This window comes from Chaetodon trifascialis, chromosome 7 (assembly GCF_039877785.1).
Source record: "Chaetodon trifascialis isolate fChaTrf1 chromosome 7, fChaTrf1.hap1, whole genome shotgun sequence".
NCBI classification, from domain to species: domain Eukaryota; kingdom Metazoa; phylum Chordata; class Actinopteri; order Chaetodontiformes; family Chaetodontidae; genus Chaetodon; species Chaetodon trifascialis.
Window position 1 is genome coordinate 16,714,445 of NC_092062.1, and position 24,407 is coordinate 16,738,851.

At 42.6% G+C, this 24,407-nt stretch overlaps 1 protein-coding gene across 2 annotated transcripts in view; it reads right to left on the minus strand.

Annotated features, from left to right (window-relative positions):
- Positions 1-6,686: 6,686 nt before the first annotated feature.
- kcnn3 (potassium intermediate/small conductance calcium-activated channel, subfamily N, member 3) overlaps positions 6,687-24,407 on the minus strand; it is a 46,737-nt gene continuing 29,016 nt past the window's right edge. For both annotated transcript variants that reach the window (XM_070966266.1, XM_070966265.1), the window contains exons 6-10: positions 23,428-23,569; positions 17,608-17,718; positions 10,682-10,809; positions 8,782-8,851; positions 6,687-7,783 (exon numbers count right to left, since the gene is read on the minus strand). In XM_070966266.1, the coding sequence (XP_070822367.1) occupies positions 7,367-7,783; positions 8,782-8,851; positions 10,682-10,809; positions 17,608-17,718; positions 23,428-23,569 (868 nt within the window). In that variant the 3' untranslated portion in view covers positions 6,687-7,366. The remainder of the gene's footprint in view (positions 7,784-8,781; positions 8,852-10,681; positions 10,810-17,607; positions 17,719-23,427; positions 23,570-24,407) is intronic.

The window sequence follows — 24,407 nt, forward strand, 5'->3', positions numbered from 1 at the left end:
CATGGTCCCAAAAAATCCAGGGAAGAGGGGGATGGAGAAGGATGACTGGAAAGGTGGCAGAATATTCTGCTTTTCTTTGTTTTTCTACAGTGTGTGTGTGTGTGCGCATTCACCTAACATCTACTGATGTGTAGAGGGACGTGTGCGGCCGCTATGTGAACCACACTCTTTCCCGCCATTATTTCTCCTTTCATCATCAAGGCAACATCAGTCACTCACTGACCTGCTCAGCACAAGCACGAGCTTGAGCACACACAAGCTACAGTCTTTCTGAATTCAATACTGCCTCTCACCCATCTCATCATAAATACAGAAATACACACATGCATGCTCAGACACACACACACACACACACACACACACACACACACACACACACACACACACACACACACACACACACACACACACACACACACACACACACACACACACACACACACACACACACACACACACACACACACACACAGATCTGTATGTATGTATTATAGGCCGGCGCCTCTGGTTGCCAGGGAAACAACGGGACATAAGGCATCAGAATGAGGGGTTCATAGATCTCCACTTCCTGGTGAACTGTGACTAGAGGAGTCATTTCAGGGTTCTACTACCACGAAAAGGAAAGGAGAGTAAGCAATAATGTGTGTTTGTGTACGTGCGTGTGCTGTCCCCCTGCAACAATGCAGAAGACGTAAGCACATTATATTAATAGAAGCTTACTGTACACCACTCATCTCTACTGTCAGCAGGCACCATGGAGGTAAAAGATCCCGCTGTGATGGGGCCAGTCTCCCGCTGACAGAGCCTGGTGACATTTGGTGGGTTGTTATGATGATGACATTATAGTTGACAGGTGTAGCACATGATCGCCGTGTGCCCAGTGCGGGCAGGTGACAATGGTGGCCGACCTCCATCGTCCATCTGTCTGCCTCTTCCACTGACAAAGCTATCTGCGCGCTCACATGCACAAAATCACATGAGCCATCCTCATTTAAGCATAATGAGGCAGATGGAGTCCACCATGTAGACAGAGCAGCAGGGCACATGGAGTTCAAAAGAAATAACCAGGCCTGGAAAAGCAGATGCATGAAGAAAATACATTTCTATGGTGTCATATGTTTTGACTGCACATGCAAGTAAGCTCTGCATTTCTAATATCATAGAGTCAAACTCTCCTCAGAGGCACAAACATTTATCAAAAACTCTCTATTGTGAGATATCTAATTTGAGAGATAAGCAAGAGGAGTGCAATTCAATTTATTTTAAGTCAACTTAATAAAATTGTGATGAAGGGTCAACTCTAAGCCAGGAAGGATGTGCTCCTTAATAATTCCCTTAGATGGATAATGGGATGTGAAAGTCACTGTAGCACATCTTGTCTAGACAGCTGTCAGTGTGGCTGTGTTCTCGCTCACACTGATGACATCATTACTGTTGGATCTTATTTACTTTTACTAAAATGTGCTCTCTCTGGTGTTACTTTGGCCATTTCTTGCTTTTGCTTTTTGTAAAACGTATTCTGAGTGATAAAATGTTCTTTCAGTTATATTCTTTCCATTATTTCAGTTTGGCTGGAATATAAGTAAACACATCCCAGTGTCCATTTTCCCTGGGTCCTTTGCTGTCCTTGGCACAAACTGCAGTGCTGAAAGACTAAATGGGTTTCCTGAAAAATGGAGAGACTCAGGGACAAGTGGAGAGACAGAAAGCGAGAAGCAGAGGGAAGTATTGAAAAACTAAGCTATGGACATTACCTTGGCCTCAAAATTACAGAGCACAATCATGACAATGAACATAGCCTGAGAGAGAGAGATGATGAACGCCCGGGGAGCAAAAGAGCCCGCCAGTAAATAACACAGATAACAAGCTCCTCGCATCTGGGTATGTGCTGTGCCCTGGGCAGAGCAGTGCCTCAAGCCGCCTGGCTTTCACACCTCCGTTACTCTCTTTTACTTTCACCCTGGGCTAGACACACACACACACACACACACTGGCTGGGTTTATATGATGCCTGGTCGGTGAAAAAAATGAAAATCAATTTCCTCTGTTCAGGAGATATTGTGGGAATGTGACTGTGACTGCCTTCATGCTCAAGTAAATTTTCCTACGCACGATAAACCCTGAGAAGATTAGTGTGTTGCCACATTTGGGACAAGCATTGGTGTTAAATTAAAATAGCGTTGAAACCATCATGGATCAGTAAGTATCTAAATATAAGGAAGGCCTGTGACATACAACTAATTGTTGTTAGGATCTCAGTATGCTGAATGTGACCCATTATTTCACACTGTGAGCTATGGCCAGTGAGCAATTTGAGAAATTTCTTCTCAGTTTGGCACATTTTGATAGTCCATGCACAAATAATGTGATGTTACAAATGACAAATACTTAGCATGTGGTCCTTTTTCAGATTGTGATGTCCTCACTAACCTGATGATGAATGCAGGCTCCCCATTGGTAGTCACAGCATTTGAAAGCCATGTCCTCTAAAAATAATAGGCAAATCCACAAAGACAAGTGAAAAACTGTTTAAATTAACAAACAAAAAATCACAGACAAGAGAAGACTAATATCAGCTTATGTTCATGGCTTGTGAGCATTACTCACCGCTAAAACTTCACTCCTAGCCCGCACTTTGCAAGGCCTGCCACAGCAAGATTATAAACCTAACAAAGGATTACACCCAATTAGAATGAGGACGCCTGAACATGCAAATCCTAAAACAAACAACATTGTGTTGTAAAATGCATCTCTTACTGCAAGAAACACTTCTAAACACAGCTTGAATTAGAGAAAAAGTAGAAAATAGGACAAACAACCAGGCAGACTGAATAAGTGACCTGAAAGGTTGTTACCACAGGCATTTCAGACAGAATCAGTTAAGCAAGGACCTAAATGAATGTGAAGCCCCATCAGCCAATGCAGTAAATGCAAATACAAAATGCTATGTGTTATTTTTGCCAAAAGTACATTAAGTTATTCTTGCTGTCTACTAAAGTTTTAGGAGTTTTGTGCTACATGCTTTTTGATTATCATCACTGAGTATTCATTCTCTGTACCGGCACAGAGTCAACAGAGTTCAATTGCTACTTGTAATTTATCTTCACTGTTGTTGCTCTGACTCCGATGTCAGATAAAGGTTGCAAGAGGTTCACTGCAAACTTTATCATAACCAACGCACGCATGATGCAACCTTGACATTTTTCCAAACTATAGCTTAATTTCAATTTTAACACAGATCAGTTTTGCTTGCCCTGAATGCAAATGTAGTAAAAACAAATAGAGCGTACCGCTTTTATCCTGACTTGACCAGCCTTCCCTGTTTAGCCAGATTAAAATGTGAAATTATTCCCCACATTTGACAGACCCACTGGCCATCCACATGCCTAAACCATGTCTCCACTTCCCGTCACCCATGCTGCTCATACTGTATGATGTTGGTGGTGGTTGGCGCCAGTGTGGAGGACACTGCTGGAGCAGAAACTGAAAGCTGCTGGCTGTAGGTAGAGGACAGATGAACAGAGGGAGGCTTGGCCACAGACAGAGGCTGGACACAGGCTGTCTCAGGTCTGGATGCTTTCCTGATTTTACACACATGGATGGACAAAAGCTCAGAGACACACACACACACACACACACACACACACACACACACACACACACACACACACACACACACACACACACACACACACACACACAGCACATACTTTTTTTTGTTAACTGATCCTGATAACCTCGCCTCGGCTAGCTAACAGCACTTTGTTACTCTAAGTCACAATGGGTCTTGTTTTCTCAGATCCAATTCTCAAATTTTCTAGCAATAAACTGTAAATTTAAGTGTTTTTAATTTGCCACGTGTACTTAGCAATATCTTAATTATGCAATAACGTAGCCAACTTACCTTATTGTGGCTGTTTTCTCGTTGTTTATAAAGTTTTTCAGCTAAATTAGCAAACTGATATATAACCTAGCTGGCTTAAAAATGAGTGGTTTCACAGCCAAAGATAAAAATATTGACTCATTAAAGTCTTTTTTCTTTTTAAACCGACTCACTTGAAAATTAGCCACAGGTAACTAATTTATCAAACGTTATCAAAATCAGTCCACGGAGCTGACTCCAAATATCGCGACAACGTGAGCAAGTGAAAATCAGTGTCACATGACCTGCTACCTCAGAGTGTAACCATATACCGTCCATCGCGTCGGCTGTTTTCGTTGGTTAGTCACAAATACTCATTTAGTGTGTCTCAGAAATGAGCTTGCCGAAGTCACATAAATATTTAATCTTTTTGCCGTGAGATATGAGAGTAGACCCAAAATAAATATAAGTAACATATTCGACTGCGACTCTAAAATTAATTTGTAAAGTACAGTATGCTATAGGCTGTATGATGTCCAAATGGTAACTATTCGGTGTGGAGACTTACAAAATTTGCCTCTCGTTCTCTCACATTCAAATAAATTGACAACCCTGAAAGCAGGACATCTAATTTGAATCCTGTGGATTAGTTAATGATTTTCTTAAGAAAAAACAAAACAAAAGAAAATGAAATAAAAACTGCGACACAGAAAACATGGAAGCTATCATGTTATAGATATATACTTTATTAATTCTCTCTGATAAAATAAAATTACAAAATAATTTCAACCTCAAACGGCACTTTCCTTGTTCATAATTATTTAACATATTGTTAATACATATATCATAATTGTCATGACGAATGAGAAGAATACTATAGTTTAGTAATATTAGATATCAGCTATAACTGCGTTTAATCATAATGGTAGAAAAGACTAAGCAATACAAAGCTAGATTTCGTTAACAGCATACTATACAATATTCCAAGCGTATGTAATTCAGTATTCCGGCCACAGCGTGTCGCTATAAGACAGTTTTCGATATTGTCTCCAATGCAAGGGTAGGCTTGTCTTTTTTTCTCATCACACCATTAAAATTCCTCTCAGATATACCTTAGACTCTCTTTCTGTTTTATTTATTTCATAAACAGCTGCTCCTTCATGGCCATTTATCCTTTATAAGATATATTTGTGTTCCCTTGTGTTCATCCATAGTCCACCTTGATCTGTTTTAAAGCAGTGAAGAGCCGTCCATGTACAGCACTGTAACAAGTCCATGCCCAGATTTTCACAGTTATTCCCTCAGAAATATTGTCAAGATATCTGCAACGCCTCCTGCTATCTTTTGTCCCCAGTGACAGCAGTGTTCCCTGCCTCTTATTGAAGTCCATTTAAGAGAGAGCACTTTGGTTGTCGAGGTGTGTATATCTGTGTGTACGTGTGTGTGGGTGTCTGTTCTTGTGTCTGCATGGCAGTTTAAGTGATTGAGCAAGCAAGAGTGTTTGAGTGTATTTCTTTACACAGAGTACATTCATGATAACAGTGCGTTGTTTTGGGACTGCAAGCCTGAAAAAGAATGGCAGTAAGTATGGTCTTCTTCCCCGCATACAGGGTCCTAGACACAACCGTACACTGTGAAAAAATATTAACCATCAACTTATAATCACACAGCTAAACAATTGTTGGATTTTTTAAGTCAATTAAATCACTAATGTAAGAATCTATATTTTGTAATTCTAAGTATATAATATTTTTTCAGAGAATCAAAGCAAAACAATAGATATATTAGAGCATCCCAGTCAGTCTGACTCCACAGGCTTCAGCCACCTCTCACAAAAAGAATAAGCACATCATTTATTATTGATGGGTAACGTTTTGACTATTATTTTAACTGTCCGCGGCAGACCTCTGGGTATAAAGGCTCCAGTAAATTTAATAACATAAAATAAAAACACTCACCAAATGTGGAGCATTAGGTTTGTGCAAAGCTGTCTTGTAGAGTCAGTGTTTCACACACAGATGTGATATCATCTTCAAAATCAATCAACCGGATTGAAATGCCAGTTTAATAAATGTTTGTGTTGTAATCTATTCTTTTTCCCAACAACCATCCCAGTATTAATGCACTTGACAAAACTATAAATTGTCAATTTTCTGAGGTTTTACATAAAAATGTTCACAGAAATGAAACAAAATCAAACTCTTTTAAAGCCTCGTTTCAGTACAGCAAACTTACACATACACTTAAACATCAGTTCAACTCAACCTGTCTGGCTGTAGTTGTGTTTTTTTATTGTTTCATCTGCTACCATCTTCCTCATCTCGAAGAGACCTGGCGATGACTCATGTTCCTCAGTGTCACACCGACTTATTTCACGTTGATCTGTAGTTTGTGTCACTCAGTGAATGGTTACGATTCTCCCAAATGAGTCATTAAAATGTCACAACTCTGCATTGTAAGTCTAAACTACTGCATCAGCTCACCCCCACAAAAGATAAGTCGTTTGGATGAACATTTTTTACAGTGCGTCTATATTGTTTGGCAGTGCTCTGTGGAGATTGACAGTGCGTTGAGTGCTTGGCAGTATAGGCTTTAGTATTATCTTGTGGGCTACTGCATTAATTTTTGTTTGTGTGAGTGTGAATAGGGCCTGCATTGTGAGAGATTGTGTATTTATGCCGTTTGTGCCATGTTAACTTGTATTGCATGGATGGAGTGTTAATATAAGTTGTGTGTGTGTGTGTGTGTGTGTGTGTGTGTGTGTGTGTGTGTGTGTGTGTGTGTGTGCGTGTGCGTGTGCGTGTGCGTGTGTGTGTGTGCGCAGTGCATGCCACTAGTTTTTTTTTTTTTTAATCACGGTCGTATTGATCGAACCTTCTGTTAAAGGGATGCTCGTTAACACACAATTAGCATTCAGATAGAAAATACATCATAAGGATAAAAAGTCATGGTCATTAATTCCTGATGAAGGGAGAGAGATTGGGACAGGAGGAAGGAAACAGAGAGAGAGAGAGAGAGAGAGAGAGAGAATAAAAGGCATTTTTCAGTAATTGGAGTGGATTCCATTTAGGAGCTCTGAGTTCATATAATTATTCCAAGTTATTTCTCCTCCTCTCTCCTTTCCGCTGCTCGTCCTCTCTACCTCCATTTCTCACCCTCTTGACATCCTTCCTCCCCCTCACACCTTTTAGAGTCTCCATTTTGTCTCCATTTTTCTTCTCCTTCCCTCGTCAAGGAAAGCGCCCCAAAGTCCCTAACATGCCTCATCATTCATACTGGCCCTCCATCTTAATCCTATTATTTCTCCTCATAGTCCTGTCTTCATCCCTCCCTCGTGGAGAACTAGTTTCAGAGGATCACCTCACATTTCTCTCCTCCTCCCTCCTTGTTCCTCTCCTTTAGTCTGAAGTGAGAGGTCTAGCACGGCCCCCCTCCCCCTCCCCCTCCCCCCTTTCTCTCTGTTTTCTCTCCATATTTGTCCTCTCCTGGTCCTCGGAGCTGTCTTCAGCAGCTAGAAGTGCAGGTGTTGAGGTTGGGACTAGCCTCCAGGCTTCCCTCTGGGCTCAGTGGTGGGGGCGACAGAGGGGACTCCAAGGCCAAAGAAGGCACCTGGGAGGGGGGCGTCGCTGCGACCTGGACTGGAGAAACTGAAGCTGGAGCAGCGGTTAAAGGGGTAGATGGGGACAGCGGGACCACAGCACCTGCTCCACCCCCTCCTCTACCATCCCGTGCATCCCGCTCTCGAAGCAAGTGGACCAAGGCGGCGTGCTGGGCGCTGAGGGTGGCTGAGAGGTGAGCAGGCAGGGTGTTAAAGCCAGCGGTGAGCTGCTCCACCCGCTGCTCCAGGGACAGCATCTGGCGCTCCAAGTCCTCGCTGCGGTCGTTCAGCTCTGACATCAGCTCATACATGACGCTCTGCATCTACAAGAGGAGAGAAGAGTGGGAGATGACTCAATGCACACAGAGTACTTTGAAGAAGGGAGACAGATTGCAAATACGTAAACACGAGTATTATGAGGGCTGCTTTATTAAAGCTTGTTTAGAGAAGATTCTTTTGGATTGAACAAGCAGAGACAGCAAGAGAGGGAAGTAAATGTGAAAAGAGGGCAAGCACGAGGCTGGGGAGGAGGAGTGAGTAAGACACTATGCAAGAGGAAAAATTGTACAGGAGGGAGTAGAAGCTGGAATGAAGAGGAGGCTGGAGGGAAGTCTCTATGTGGGCGTTCTAACATTGTGAAGAGAGAATAAGAGTGAGAGAGAGAGAGAGAGAGAGAGAGAGATTGAAAGGAAGGCCTTGTCCCCGCCTTGCACATCCTGGCTTCTGTAACCATGGTAAACACACAAGTGGCCAATTGAGATGGAGTCACTGGCACAATGGCATAATTGCAAAAATATTTGGTGCTAAAGCCGCTGCTTCTTGGAAAGACACACACACACACACACACACACACACACACACACACACACACACACACATCCTCGCTCGATCGTTTTTCCTCCCTCTTATTGAAGTGTCCGCCTCACTCCCTCTCCTCTCTCTCTTTCACAGTCACACACACACTCACACGCAGGCACACACACACACACACACACACACACACACACACACACACACACACACACACACACACACACACACACACACACACACACGTGTACGCTCACATTCTCACTCAGACACCCACACAGTAACAGAAAAACATGAGCGCTCCCCACCCTCCTCTCATTTCCTCCTCGCTCTCACTCAGTCATCCCTGTTTTAACACTTGTTCCGGTTGCTAGGAGACACAAAGCCACAAAATCGAGCAGGTCAGCAGTGAAACGGAGGAACGTGCTCTCATATTTTGGGGGCAAAGGCATTTTGGGAATGAGTAACTAACCTGTACGGTGGTTATGCATCTGTGAAGTGCGTGTCTCACCTTAGAGAGATCCACGAGTGTGTTGGCCTGATCGCTGAGTTTCCTCTGCTCCATTTTCACACTGCGTAATCTGCAAACAGATACACACACATTAAATACACACAGGTAGAAAGTTGAAACCCAGTAAATACACAGTGGTTGGTCCAGAGAGCTAATCCCTTCGGGTCCTGACAAGAACACCGTGGAGCGGTCACCTTGCCTAGTTCAGCCTCATTTCTACCTGCAGTGTGTTGCTGATTTTGAACGTCCAAACACAGCAAGCACACAGTGTGCTCGGAAACAATGTCATTTTGTCTTGAATGTGAAAATATTCATGCATTTAATGTTAAGATAAGACAGAGACCTTACAATGTAGAGTAAACAAACAGGATGGTTTCAATATTACGAAACCTTCAGGGGGAATAAGGCCTATGGTGAAATAAACTAAAGGGAATGAAATTAGATTAGATAAAATAAATCATCTTTCTTCAGCCCCAATTAAAAATACCACCTGACTGACTCTGAAAACACGATAAAACAATTAGTGAACTAAAGGTCTGATCTGTGTTTTCACAAAGCAAAACCTGTGGTTTCCACCATTATGATGAAGTGCAGACTGATTTTACGAGGCTGCACCCTCAGATGAACTCAGGTTTGAAGCATAGACGTCACCCATCCGTTCGTGGGCTACGCTTTGGGGACTTGTGTTTGGCATTGTGGTTCTTTGAGAGCCAGAAGTGACCACATTTGGTAGTAAGGGTGGAGCTGGGGAGGATACGCATTACTGCACCTCAATCCTGATTGGATGCGACTGAGAAGCAGAGGATACCACTGGATAAATGTAGATGCGGACCCCTCCCCTATAGCATGCCCCGATTTCTTATCTATTTGACTCTAAATGGAAACATAATTTACTAAATGAACAGCATGCTGTATTGAAGAAGACTTGAAACTATAGTGACTGAGACCACAAACTCATCAGGAAACCGAGTTAATACATGAAGAGAGAAGTCGGGTCACTTCCTCATAGGCTTCCATACAATCAGCCATCTTCTTGCAACCCGTGGTGTCTCCCGGTGCTTTAGAAAGAACGCAGGTTAAAGGCACTTTTGCATTGGCTCCATCCCCTTGTTCATACCCTGGTTTGAACTGTCGATGGTTCAAACCAGAAAGAAAAGTATTCATATCCCTATAATATTAGCATGTTACTGTGTTCACAGAGTCAGCCTCTCACCCACAGTTCACATGCTGCAGGATTAGCCTTCATCTTACAATTAAAACAGTCTTAGGTCTCTTGACTCTGGCTTCTGAGGGCACTTGTTAACGTTCCTGAGTCTAGACTGAACTGTTCCAAGATCAAAGGAGCAAGCAACAAAAAGGAGCCACTTAACTGTGATGTTAGACAGAGGATATAAAAAAAATCATTGAGTAAAACAACAATTAACAAGACAACCACCCAATTACACTATAACTAAACAATGCTATGGATGAAAGGAATGATAATGCACAATTAAGTTCTGCTGTATGGATCTGTGTCATTAAGAACATCCCTAAGTACACATAATGTGATGCTCAGAGTGTCTCTAATAGTACACAATGCACTGATTATCCAGTCCCACAACTGTATTTGCCTGGCGTGAACTTGTCCTTTCGTAGATGATGATTCATTTTGTATGTCTCTTTCTGTGTGTGTGTGTGTGTGTGTGTGTGTGTGTGTGTGTGTAGGGATTCATGCACTTTATCTGATTATCAGTGTTGATTCAACCTGTGGGCGGATAGAAAGTACAGCTGATTTCAAAGGCTCAGCTCAAATGCACTGTTGTGTGCATGTGCTTGTATGCACGCGTGTTTTTGAGTGTGTGTGTGTGTGTGTGTGGGGGGGGGGGGGGGGGGGGGGGGTGCGTGTCAGGTGTGGTCTCACTGATGTATAGCCTGGAGGAACTTCCGCTGGTGTTTGCGGACTCTGGAGTGGTCGATCTTCTTCATCAGCTTGGTGTGTTTGTAGATGAGCCAGGTTTCCCTCAGCACGTTAGCTGCTGCGTTCTTTATCTGCTCCCAGACAATCAACACACACGCAAATACACACACATCGCACATAGACACACATTGTTAGCAACAGGTAGCCCTTGGCAACTGAAGCAGGCAACAGGTTTACCCAGCCCTGTCCTCTTTCTCTTTTTCCCTCCATTCTCCATTGTCTCCCTGCAAAGAAAAAACTAAACCATCATTCTCTTCTTAGAGGCTGCCCTCATTCTCTCTGTCTCTACACACACACGGGCTTGCTTGCCAATGCTTTTCATAAACAGCTCTCTCCTTGGGGAGATTTGGCAATGAGAACCAAGAGTCTCTCCCTCACACACACGTCTCTGCTCTCTCTGTCTCTGCCTATATGCCACATTATATTGTAGGCTAATTCAAATGGAACACACTATCTTATCTGGTTAGAAGTGAATCACTACAGGACCACTGCAGTTCATTAAAAACCTGTGATCTTCCATTTAATTATGACAGCAACTAAAGGAAACAACAGCAGCATGAGTTGCTGATCTTAAACTGGCTGTCAAAGACCATTCTCAAGCCTGCAGAAGAGACACATTAGAGAAATAACCTGCGTAATGATGCTCACCTCAGTCAGTGGCAAGGTGGTTATTTTTCTCCATTTTGTTGCTGAGACATAAGCTTCAGCTGTCTGTGGTTTGTACCATCTGAATGTAAGATTGTTGTGAATTAATAAAATACTTATTCAAAATGTCTGGAGAGGCACCAGATCGATTTCTGTGTACAAGGATCGGGATTCTCTGACATGATTTAATTTCTGTATCTGCTCCTGTGTGTTTCATGTGTACTGTATAGCCCTATAGGTTGCTATATAATTACAACGCAGGGGTCTGACTACAATAAAAAAAAATACGAAAAAAAAAAAGCAAAAAAACAAAAGCGCGGGTGGATACCATAGAGAAGGATACCATAGAGAAGGGCGAAAGGAGAGGGAATCTGTGAGGACATAAATTGAATGAGAGACTTCAAAGAGATGCTGAGCACTGAACAAAGAACAATTATACCCCCGTCTGAAGAGCACAAAAGACCCCGGCAGCTTGGCTAATCAGCACCTATCCACCGCAGTCAAGGACTGCTCACACACATACACGCCTACACATACACACATGCAGACAAACACACACTATTGGCCACAGATGAAGAGAGTAGGAGGCCCTGGGCCTTGCAGATGTGTTTTCAATGACACAGAGGAAGTCAAACCAAAAAGAGCTAATCCAACATACTATAGATAATATATAAGACCCCTCCAGGAGATTGAGTCATACAGCTAACCAATCACTCTAAATGACAGTTAGCATTACAAATTTATGATTTCTTACCTTTATGCAGCTTGTTCACTGATAAGATATTCAAATATAGTACAGAAATATCATGCGAATAAGCCCAACAAGATAAAAAAAAAAATAATTTATGTTTCGCTGACATGCCATGGCAAATAGGATTTGGATGTAAGTGTAGGGCAGGAGTATGAGGTAAACCCTGCTATCCCATGTTTCTCCCTCTGAGCCTCATCTCTCCGTGTGTGTATCAATAGGATTACAGCGCTCCCATCCATGTAGCAAAGACAGGAACTGCAAACATCCCAAAGAAGAGACATCATCACAGCAAAGATATGTTGTTAGTGCAGCTGCAACTAAAGCACGCATGCCAACATCACTGCTGATATCTTGATTGGATAGTGTTTTCACAGAAAATGTAAAATGTAAAACAGCTGCTTACACTGTTGGAAAGGACATTTGCAACCGAACATTGATGCTAGTCAGGCAAAAGTTAATTTGTCTGGATTATGTTTGAACAAAACACAGTTTCTGTAGTGATGTGTAATGACGGGCCAGGTTACTGAGGAGCATGTTTAATACGTCTCATATCTACAGGCCCATTAGTAAATTGACGTGTCAAATCCTATTTATCAGCTGATTAATCACTGCAGGCTGAGTGAAATATGATGAATGATGGCATCTTGTGTCTGTCTGGCCGGCTCGCTGTGGAAGTTTTCACACAAACTTCCTACATCTGTCCAGCAGCACAGAGGGACCCCGTTGCACCGCTTCAGGCCATTTAATTAGACGACGCTTAAGCTTCACCCTTCATTTAAACCATGGGGACTACTCCACATATAAATAACAGGGACTGATAAGACCACACTGTTTGTATCTCACAGTTAATTCCCCCCACCACCCTCTATATTTCTCTTTCTCTCTCCTCCTGGGAGTTAGTGTAGAAACAGAAGCATAGACATTTAAAAAAATCAATGACGCAACATGAACCGCTATGAATACTCCACGAGAAACCAAACGACAGCAGCAGCAGCCATTCTTGGACCATATGGCCTGTACTTGGGTAACCATGTTGGGGCCATATGGCTGGTTGGGTCAAATATCTGTTCTGGCTGCTCCCCTACACGGCACACCTTATGGCAGGTACAAGAGAAATCTGTTAAAACAAGGGGTTCCCACACCTCAGCATGTTGGGTGCTTGATGGCATATTGTGGAGTATAAATCAATCAGTATAAATAGAAACATTTTAGAAATGTCATTACTGATAATGCTAATGCTAATGCTAATACCACTATTAAATAACAGTAACAGCTTTTTTGCAAATAGGCATGGGCTTAAATATGTAGATAAGATTTAAAAAAAAAAATCCCTGGGTTGTTTTCCCTTCATCCTTCATCGTGATGGAGATATTTTTGAAACATCAGAAGAAAAGCCGAGACGGCTGACCCTTCGAACCCAGGAGAGCACCAATGACCTACGCATGATATTAGCTATTATGTGCTGTGGTGCTAGACATTCAATGGTTTTCTAGGAGAGCAGAAAACATAAACAAACAGGCTAATTACCTTGGCAACAACCTTCCACGTGCCACAGTGACACGTGAACTTACCTGCTGATCTTCCTCTCACAGGCATGGTGACACGTCTCACACACACACACACACACACACACACACACGCGGTCAGACATCCGTGAATGCACACAAACATCAGAGACGCTCAAACAAATCAATGAAGGGTCAGAGAACAATTCATAAAATTAAAATAATAGCTGGCTTTCAGTGGTTTTATACGTTTTGTGTCTCCTCAATGAGTTCGTTTGCGAGACGACACCCACAAACACACCACAGAGAACCTTTCATGAATCTAGACAGTGCACTCGGGTTCAATTGGTAAAAAGTGAAAAACATCAGTGAGATATGTAAATGCATTCATGGGGTGTCAAATCAATTTTTGTCGCTGTCACAATACATCCATACTAATAATGATCCATCTGGCTTGTTTGTGAATTAAAAGGCTGTTGGAAAATGAGTAACTTTTACTGTGCAGAGTGAAAGCTAGCTTTGTAGAAATCTTTGGGGGTTAGATTGCTCCCGTTTGGCTAGTGCTGTAAAGATTTGAAGGCATTGCAGCACCTCCTCCTTGGCCAGAGCCCAGAGTCTACTCTGAATATTCAGAGAGGGTGAAGCTCTGAATATGCCACAGGGACTTCTTAAAGTGCTCTGAAATAACCAATGGCCCAGAGCTGAGGCAGAATACACATTTGGGGTACAAATTTGGAGAAAGCCCTAATATTTTCAACTTTGCAACGAGCTTGAAATAAAAGCACTGACCTCAGAAAAAGACTCAGTTAGCCATTCTCAAGGTCAGCTGGCTTGTTGCTTCAGTGAGTGGCATTACAGTAAATTGACATGCTAATGCCATAAAAAGGAAGGAGACGCCACACAAGCGCCTACAGTAAGCCCTACTCTCCCAGTGTCAAGAGCTCTGGGTAAACGTTTGGACCACGTGGACTTTCAGCAGTGCTCCGAATCAACCAACACTTCAGCACGGAGACACACACACTGCTGCAACCAGAGTGGCAGCCTTTAAAGCACACCCTGCATCAAGACAACAAGTCCTCACAACACACATGGGCACTCACAACCTCACACATGGTTGATTGGCTGTTATTTAATTAACATCCGTATTAATCCGATCAAAGGGAGAGGAACACTTCACTTCACTGAACACTGCATGAGAATTAACCCTGTGCATTGAACTTTGAGTGATGTATCGAAAGCACATCATCCTCCCCTCTGATAAGGTTATTAGGTCCTCGGCAGCCAATCTGCGCCACATGAGATTTCAAGATTTTAGACTTCAGTCCCGTCGGGCATGTCTAAAAAACAGATCTGAGGATGAAAGCAGAGAAGACTCAAATGATGGAAAGTGAAAATATTTTGAAGTATGTGTCAGAAAGTGTCAGAAACACCACACATATTTGGACTGAAAATGATCTGTGTGGTACACATACAGTACGTCTGAAAAAACTTTATTTTCCTGTGTAGAAGCTAGTTTGCTTGCAGCTTGAGGGATCTAGCGCTGTGCTATTTAGGTACTGTGAAGAACCAGAACACTTTTCTTTGCACAACACATGAGAAAAAGAAAAGATAAAGACAAGGACATGAAACACTGATATTACCAGGAACACGGTCCACCGGCTAACAGCTTCACTGATTGGCATTTCATTGACATTCTTGTTAATCCTTCAAAGGGAAGGGAACACCATTTCACCATGTTCAGAGCCAGTGTATGTGCTTTTCTGCCAATTTGTGTGTGCATGCTCATACCATGATGGCAGGAAAAAGAGTTCTTTGTTGCATTATTCATTAGAAAGCATTGAGTGATTGTATTCTCTTGTTACGATGATATGGCAGAGACTGGCCCCCGCCATGTAAATCAATGGATGCAACAGCTTCAATCACTAGTCTCTTAGTAATAGGGGGCAGGAGACAATTACCACTGCATAAACCGAAGACCCTTTGAAGGAAATGTCACCAAGCAGCACGCTGCATTGTGTTGAATGAGACTGCGGTATGGCCCCTCCTTTACCTGAGGACAGGCTTTGTTAAGATTGTGATTTATTGGATTAAGGAGGGCATTCACTTTAGAATGTCTGGTCTGATATTCTTCTTTATCACGATGTGAATAAAATGTGTTCGCCATCAGTTCGCCTTCATTTATGCCATAAATGGCAGTGCAATGGCTATAAAAGATACAGAAATACAATTCTCAACTTAAAAATCAAAGACTTAAGGAACATAAGACAATTTTGAGTTTTTCTTAACAGTAAAATAAACGTGCAAACAGGGCTGAATTTCATATTTGCAGTCACAGTAAACAGCTATGATAACATGACTGCACAGTACACATCTCCAACCAACCCAGGTCGGATTTACTGTAACACCATAACACCATGAGCTGCTGCAGTGAAGTTGAAACAGCTAAAGCTGATGGATAAATGAATTAACTACACTGCCTTTCTCCCTCAAAAGTGGTACAAATATGAGTTTCCATTTTTCTAAGTACAGCCATGCTAGCTGCTCTGTGAGGCTGTGCTTTTTAGCCAGGCTAAATGCTAACACAAGCATGTGAACACGCTAACACGCTCATCATGTTAGTTTAGCATGATACCACGCTAACATTTGCTGATTATCTCAAAATACAAAGTAAAGCTAAGGAACCTCAGTAATGCATTTCTGGCTGAAAATGCAATGTGAATGCTGACAGCTGAAATACACTACACTGAAATACACATGATTAGTACTATTCAGCCCTGCGATCGACTGGCGACCGGTCCAGGGTGTACCCCGCCTCTTCCCCGTTGACAGCTGGGATAGGCTCTAGCTCCCCCGCAACCTGAAAAGGGATAGGTGGTATAGAAAATGGATGGATGGATAGTACTATTCAACAACATCCATTTAAAAACCTTTCAAATGGAGCTACATCAGATACAAAAGGTAGGGAACAACTGCTTTATATAGTCATCTGAATTCCAGATTATAAGTAATCTACATGCAAAACCTCACACACACACACACACACACACACACACACACACACACACACGCACACACACACACAGTTCAAGGTGTGAAACGTCTTGTGAAAAGAGGCTGTGGTTGACCTGGTCAGCGCCTGCAGGAAGATGAGGCGAGAGCCCGACTCCAATAGAGAGTCTATTTGTTTCTCTGTCGATATTTTATCAGCGCTGAAATTATTGATCACCCTACACTGTTCAGTTGCCCGGACACCCCGCTTCCATAATGTACCCTACATATTTCATATGGGAGCTATTTTTAAACTTGGGTCTTTCAACTGTATGAAAAATTGAAAAGGACCGGTGGAGGGAGGGAGTGAGAGATGGAGGGAAGGAGGCATGAAGGGGGCAAGGATGAAGGGAAGGAGAGGGCAAAGGAGGGAGGAGAGGAGAGACGGTGATAGAAACAGACAGAGAGAGAGAGTGAAAGGGATTTACTGTAAGAGAGACAAATGTCAGAGGAGATGGGAGGTGGTTGGGTGGAGGGATGGCCAAGGGGGAAGAAAAAGATCGGAGATGGAGAGAAAGAGAGAGTCGGTAAGTGAGGGAGCAGAACAGAGAGGGCGAGAAAAGAGATGACCTTTTACAGCCTTCGCTCACTCAAATAACATGGCACTCTGTCACAACAATACAGGGTGATAGTGTGATGCAGTAGTTAGGCAGCGTGAAGGAGGGCCAGTGAAAGGACAAGCCGTTTTGCTGGACTCTCAGCCACCTCTTCTCCAACCCCAAAGTAATCTGAAAATACAGTACAAAACCACCCAAAGGAGGGTCACACATAAAACCTGTATTTTTATAAATTTTAGGTGTGTTAGAGCCCCAATAACGGCGCATGCAGAAGATGTCTGCTTTCTTTAAAAAATGACGGTTTTGCTGTATTTCTGTGAGACACACTCATTCACACCACTGACACCTCACAAGCCTACACACCCTCTTGGTGAGTTGCGTGTCCATCATGAAGTTGTGTACGTGTTTCTCGGCCTTGGTCAGCTCCAGCTTCCTGGCTACCACGGCAACCACCAGAGCCGTACAGCCTGCACCCTGAGAGAGAGGAGGAGGGAGGGAGGGAGGAGGAGGAGAAGTAGGAGGAGGAGGAGGAGGAGAAAACACAGCACTGAGTCAGTCAGTAAAAAGGAGGCATTGGTAAATCGGTGGCTTTTGGCCGGGGTGATTGAAGGGAGCGAGGAAAAATATGAAGAAGGGAGCCGCACGACAGAAGGAGAAGTGAATGGGAGAGAGGAGAGGATTAAGAGGGATATCTCTGTTCCAGATCCACATTTCCTCAAGTTGAGAGGCGAGCCAAGTCTATTTTCACTTCCAATCCATCTGGTGTGAGATCCCGTCTATATCGCCTCTATATGTAGCTGAAAAATATGCCCCTTATAGATAAAAAAAAGCACATCAAAGATTGGCACTACCTAATTTCATTTAATTAGATGCTGTCAATCTGAATTACATGGTGTCAGTCTTCTCCTGTCACCGGAGGCTTGAGGCCTGCAGGAAGTGTAAAAGTGTAAAACACGGACCGGTTTGTCTGTATTCCAACTCGGCCCACATGGGACATATGGCAAATTCATTTGGGAGAGAGTGACAGCAGTCTCTCAACCAGAAAGACTTGCTTGAGAGAAGAAGAGGAGCAGGAACACAGGGAGGAAGACAGGCTTAATTAACTTTCAGATTAGACACTGTTTTCAATGGGGCTGTTGAGTGTTCGCAGGTTCCTCTTAAGGGGCAGGCACCAAGAGGAAAAAAAAGGGAGAAGGGAAGCAAAGATAAAGAGAGTGAAGAGCTATGAGTAAATATAAATGGGGAAGGAAGGAAACATAGAGAGAGAGAGAGAGAGAGAGAGAGAGATGAATGCAGGAGACGAGGGTGTGTGCGTAGGATAGGAGGAGAGGAAGATGGAGAAGAAGGCAATGTTAATGAGGTCACATATCTCCTGATAAGTAATGAATTAAGATTAAGAGTGTTTAATGAAAATGTATGAGTGCTCTTCCTTCCTGCTTGTGAGCCTGTGCGTCCCACAGTGGGAGAGAAAGGGGAGAGAGAGAATAAAAGAGCTATAATGTAGTGAGTTACAGAGCTGGAGCGAGGGAGCGTGCAACATTTGGAAGTGTGCAGGAAATAGCCAAGACTTCATCATGCACACTCTACAACGATAAGACAGGTTTGCCGAAAATAACTTTGGCTGGCTTCAGTAAAATGTAACACACAAACAGGCATTAGTGCCCACGTCTATACACTCATCCAATCTATTTGTGTATATTCAAAACTATGAATAAAATATGATGATAGCTGATGGAAAACCCTTAGAGCATTCGTACATGTCTGTGCTTTAGGTAAAAGAGCCCTCGACGAATTGCTACAGTACAGCATGTACAAGCACAGCAGCGTGCATGCCGGCGTGCACATGCCCAGCCGTGTGTGTGTGCGCATGTGTGTTCAAAAATGTCCTCCTCGGTCAGAAACAGTGGGGTGCTGATTGGTTTCTCAAGGCAGGCTACGTGTGTATGTGCATGCACGTGCTGGTGTGTGCGTGCATGCGTGTGTGTCTGTATGAGAGTTTGTTTGTGTATATGCCTGCATCCATTTGATTTCAGCAGGGTTCCCTGTGCAATCTCCACAGAGTGACATGGCTGATGATGGCTGCGCTGCTGTGATTTGTTTCATACGCCTGGGTGTTTCCCTCGCTTCCTCCACTACAGCGCAGCCATCAACGTACGTAGCTGTCAGAAAAAATGGGGGAATCACCCATCTGTGCTTCTGTGTAACATTCACACACTCCAGGTAAAAAACACTGCAGAGGAAAAGAGTTTCCCAAACAGGTCAGCATGAACGCACAGAGGAACGCGGGGAAAACAAAAATGTGAAATTTAATTTGCTCAATTAGCGCGCACAACACAAGCACTTAGAGACAGGCAAAAACAGAAAATAGGTTTTAAATGGCAGCTACTCTGCATCTCTTTAACCTGACGATCCATCAACCACAGAACATCACGAGGCTGTGGGAGATGGAAGACAAACAGCAAATGCACATTCGTGGCATAACACTTTATGTAAACATTTGATAAATGGTTTTTAATGCAATATAATGTTGAGTGCAGATATAAGGCAATTTTACTTATGGATGCCCACAGGACGAGTCGTAGACTAGTTGTAGACAAATATATTAACACACACATATATTTACAGTATGTTCATATATATAATATGCAGTGTGTAATAAACCTTATGAACCTGCTTATAAATGTTAAATGGGGTGTTAAAGTGCATATCAACATGCATGAATGACGATATAAGAATACAAATACGCACATGCACACATACATGAACTGCATTACCCGATATGAGCTGTAATTTAGACAACACACACCTTTTTGCTGTATATAACAACAACAAATAGCTCCTTGTATTCCAGCTTGTTGTGGAAGTCTTCCCCACCACCATCCACTCAACCACATGATCACACATATACACACTAACACCTGGCACACCCCCAGGTAGCCTCGGGGCAGTGGTATATTCCAACACTGTTGGCCTTCATGTGTTGTCATAGAAACAAAGGCGAGATTTTCTCCTATAGAAACTCATTAAAATAATTCTCAACCAAGGAAAAAAAAATCTGATCCTGCTCTCCGCTCTCAACCTCTTACCCCTGCACCTGCCACAAGCCTCACCTTTCCATCTTCTACCTGCATCCTCACACCTTCTCTGATGATCAACGAAAATAAACCACTCCGAACACTCTGAAGAGTGTGTTTGTGACAGGAGAAGAGAGTGTGTGTGGGAGTCATGCTAAGAGTGTATGTCAAGCTCTGTGTCAGTGTTTGTGTGGAGGATGCAGTCTGTAACAGAGGGCTTGGGACATTCTGTATCCAACCCCCTGTTTGATGACTTTGTGTGTGTTAACATTATTGTAAGAGTTGTACTCTAAAATACCAACTGGATGATTCACCCAGCAAATGGGGGTCTGCGTGTGTGTGTATGTGTGCATGTTGTGTCTGTTTATTCACACATTTAATGGTCTATACAGCAAAGAAAGTAGGTGAGCTGGCAAATACAGCGAGGCTGGACAGACTGTGAGGGTGAAAGGATACTCATGGAGGTTTTAGGGTGTTTTGGGGAAGTTGCTCGTGAGAAATATAGACACCAGAAACCTCTCTGAGACCCTCGAAGATGATACCAGCCAGCACTGCACACTTACACTACAATGTCAAATTATGAAAGGTTATAGACTAACGGTGCAACAATGTGCAAAACATCACTGGTAAGCACATTAAGTGAAGTAACTAACTACTTACAGGCTTTTGATGTTGAGAGTTGTTTTTTAGTCTTTCTGATTCGCTCTCTTGGTTTTTCTTGAACCTTCATCCAGCAGTAATTAAACTAAGGTGCTTCTACACTGACTTTAATATTGAGCCATGGTGTGCTGCTTGACTCAGCTCAAGCGCAAAAGGACTAAGCAGACTGATCAGAGGACTGTTTGGAGGTTTTCAAAATACTAAAGACCCAGTCCAAAATCAAGATTTTAACCTAGTGAACACGTCCATATGGTGTTTTTCATATCTTATAAGACATATCACGACTGAAATTAGCAGTCAATGCCATGGCTGAGCTTTTCTGCCTTGGAACTGCAGTGAACCAATGACAGTCTCACAGACATGGATTCAGACAGCCAAGGTTTCATATGTAAAATACCTCAGGAACCAATCTCGTCGATAAGCACGGTGGAGTGATGGTGAAACGAGGGGTATCAGGGTTTCAGGTGCAGCTACATATCCGTAGTTTGCAAGCTATGTTTCACTCTTTTCAAAATGATGGCCCAGTTTTCAGTTGCAAAAGGAGACTTCGTGTATTGCCAAAGGATCTGAAATCTGAGAGCCAAACAAGCCTTTTTCCACAAAACTTTCTATTCATTTATTCTGCGGAAACAGTGAGTACAAACCAACATGTTGGTCAACAATTAAATGTATTTTTCTCATGTTTTATCAGCTGACTGTGCGGAAACAAACCCACAGTGTGCTATATAATGTTAGCCAATGTTAGCCTGCCAGGATACATGATGCTCATTTCAAATGCAATCATTTTATAGGGTGTGGCAGTGTTAACGAGGAAAGTTAAGGAAAACGTATCTCAAACCAGCTTGTCAGATAGCTAAGCTGCTGGTGAGGCGTGTGTGTTTGATGAGCAGTGTCAAAGCTGCAGGTGAGCAGCAGAGGGGCGGGTGGAGACAGAGGCGGGAACTATGTGGATCTGCGCATACTACATGGAGGCAAAGGTGTACGTTACATCTAAGCCAAAATAAGTCATAAAGCGATGTTTATTTTCATGGAAAAAAAATATGAAAATATGTAATTCAGATGAACAGAGATTAACTTTTAGGATTTAATCAATGCAAGGAAAAGAACTTTAAGTGCCCCTATTCTGTATAGGCACACTGCCTTTACTTTTCATTCACTTTAATGAGCCCAAGTACGCTACTGGCATTATTTCTGAGTAAAAGCTTACGCACATTATTTATTTAATGAAAATTACATTTCAAATGTCTCCTCCAGGTTTCCGCATCTTTTTATGGGAGTGTCATTCAGAGAAACACATTGATAATGTAGTGCTTCATGCATTGTACAAGTCTGTGATTCAGAATTATAATATTATTACATAATTTGTTAAAAAACTGCATTATCCCCAACTCGGCTGAGCACCCACTGTGCGGTGACTTTCAGCTCTTCAGCTGCACACAGTCTACTATTACTCACCGTGCTCTCCCCGTTGGCAACATAAAACGTGGTACATCATGTCCTATGAGAAAAGTGTTCCCCGGTAACATATTATCATCATATTTTGAGTCCTAATTTTTCTTTCCTGACCTTATAAAAATCAACCCAAGCCACAATACGTATTGGCACATCTAATTTGAGATAACTTGACATTTAGCTGTAGCTACTAAGAAATTAAAATTTTCTTAGATTTGAAAAGTCACTAATTCCCTGCAGTCATTCAGAACAGCGTATGCTAAAGTGATAGCATGGAAAAAGATGAGTAGTGTCTCCGTTCTCATTACAATTACAAAAATGACCAGAATGATTTTGAAAAACTTGTTGCTATTCCTTTAAGTTAGAGATGAAGAAGAAGACAGACAGAGACAGGAAATGAGACAGAAGAAGAAGAAGCAAGAATGACAGAGAGAAAGAAATAGTTGGAAGAGGGAAGAACACCTGCAAAGTGAAGCAAATAGAGGAGCAGTCGGCAGCTTAAACACTCATGCTAACAGATGGACGGTAGATAGAAATAAACACATGGCCTCAGGGAAGGAGAGACGGACAGAGAGGAAAAGAGAGATGGAGGGATAAATAGAAAGAGAAACAGAACGAGTGAGAGGTAGATAGAGGTATGGAAGGAAAATGAAGGAGAGAGCGAGAGAGAGAGTGGGAGGACATGGCACACTGAAAGGTGGGACCTTCATTATGCAATGAGGACAGACAAGGGAATAACATGCAAGCGCACACACACACACGCAGAGACACACACACAAACCACTAGCGTGCACTTGTTTGCACGCCTACACGCCCAAAACACACAGAGGCACAGATGCAGGCTAATTCAGGGAGGATTGCCCAAATTACACAAATGGCAAAATTTCTCCCGCAAATGACAGCATGCGCTCTAATCTGCTGACCTTTGAACGAGGCGAGGACAGCACCGTGGGGGAGGGAGAGCGAGAGATAGAGGGAGAGGTGAGGGAGCACTGACCATGATTCCTGTGAGCAGACAGACTCCTTTGCCACAGTAGGTGTGAGGAACCATGTCTCCATAGCCGATGGACAAGAACGTGATGGAGATAAGCCACATGGCTCCCAGGAAGTTACTGGTTACATCCTGGGCATCGTGATACCTGAAAAGAAATACCGTCCGTGTTCAGAGGATGAAGTCAGTCAATGGTAAAAGATATAAATAAATTAAAAGAACAACATAACTGGCCCACTGGTCCTGTCTGCAACTGTGGGCGTCAAACATGAAACACGCGTCCTTCAATTTTGCCTGACATAGAACATAACACATATCTGCAGCTCTGCCTCCATCATTCCTGCCCTATGCGCAACATCGTTTCCATAGCAACCAAACCTGGTGCAGATCTGAAACAAAATTGTTTTCTCAAAGAAAAAAAACCCCCAAACAAACAAAAAAAACCCTATCCAACAGAAAAACAAATTTTCGCTTTGGATGTTAGCAAGAGATATATTTGCACTGAGCTGACGATTCTCTGGCCTGAAGGGAAACACTCAAAAATCTCAACTTGTTTGAAGCAATTTAATGAATTTTATATATATATACATATATATATATATTTTTTTTTTTCATTAATTTAGTTTAGAGGAAATGCCAGATAGACTTGGATGCAGACCAAACAACAACTTCCCAGCAGCCTGGAAATGATGTGCATATTCAAGCTTGTTAACCGACTGACATTTTCCCATATTTCCTTGATTATCTCACAAGCATTTACACACATCATCAGGGATGGTCACTTTTTACCTTCCTCTTGATGGTACATTCACAATATTACATAACTCATAAACTCAGTCCGCACAACCACACAGTATTTAAGTACAATATGTATTCTTCGAACTTTCAGGATGTAAACCCCAGAGAAACTATTAAAACGATTTAAAATGCAAAATGTTAAATAGACACGAACATTTCAGTTTAACCACCTATTTATCATTTACAAG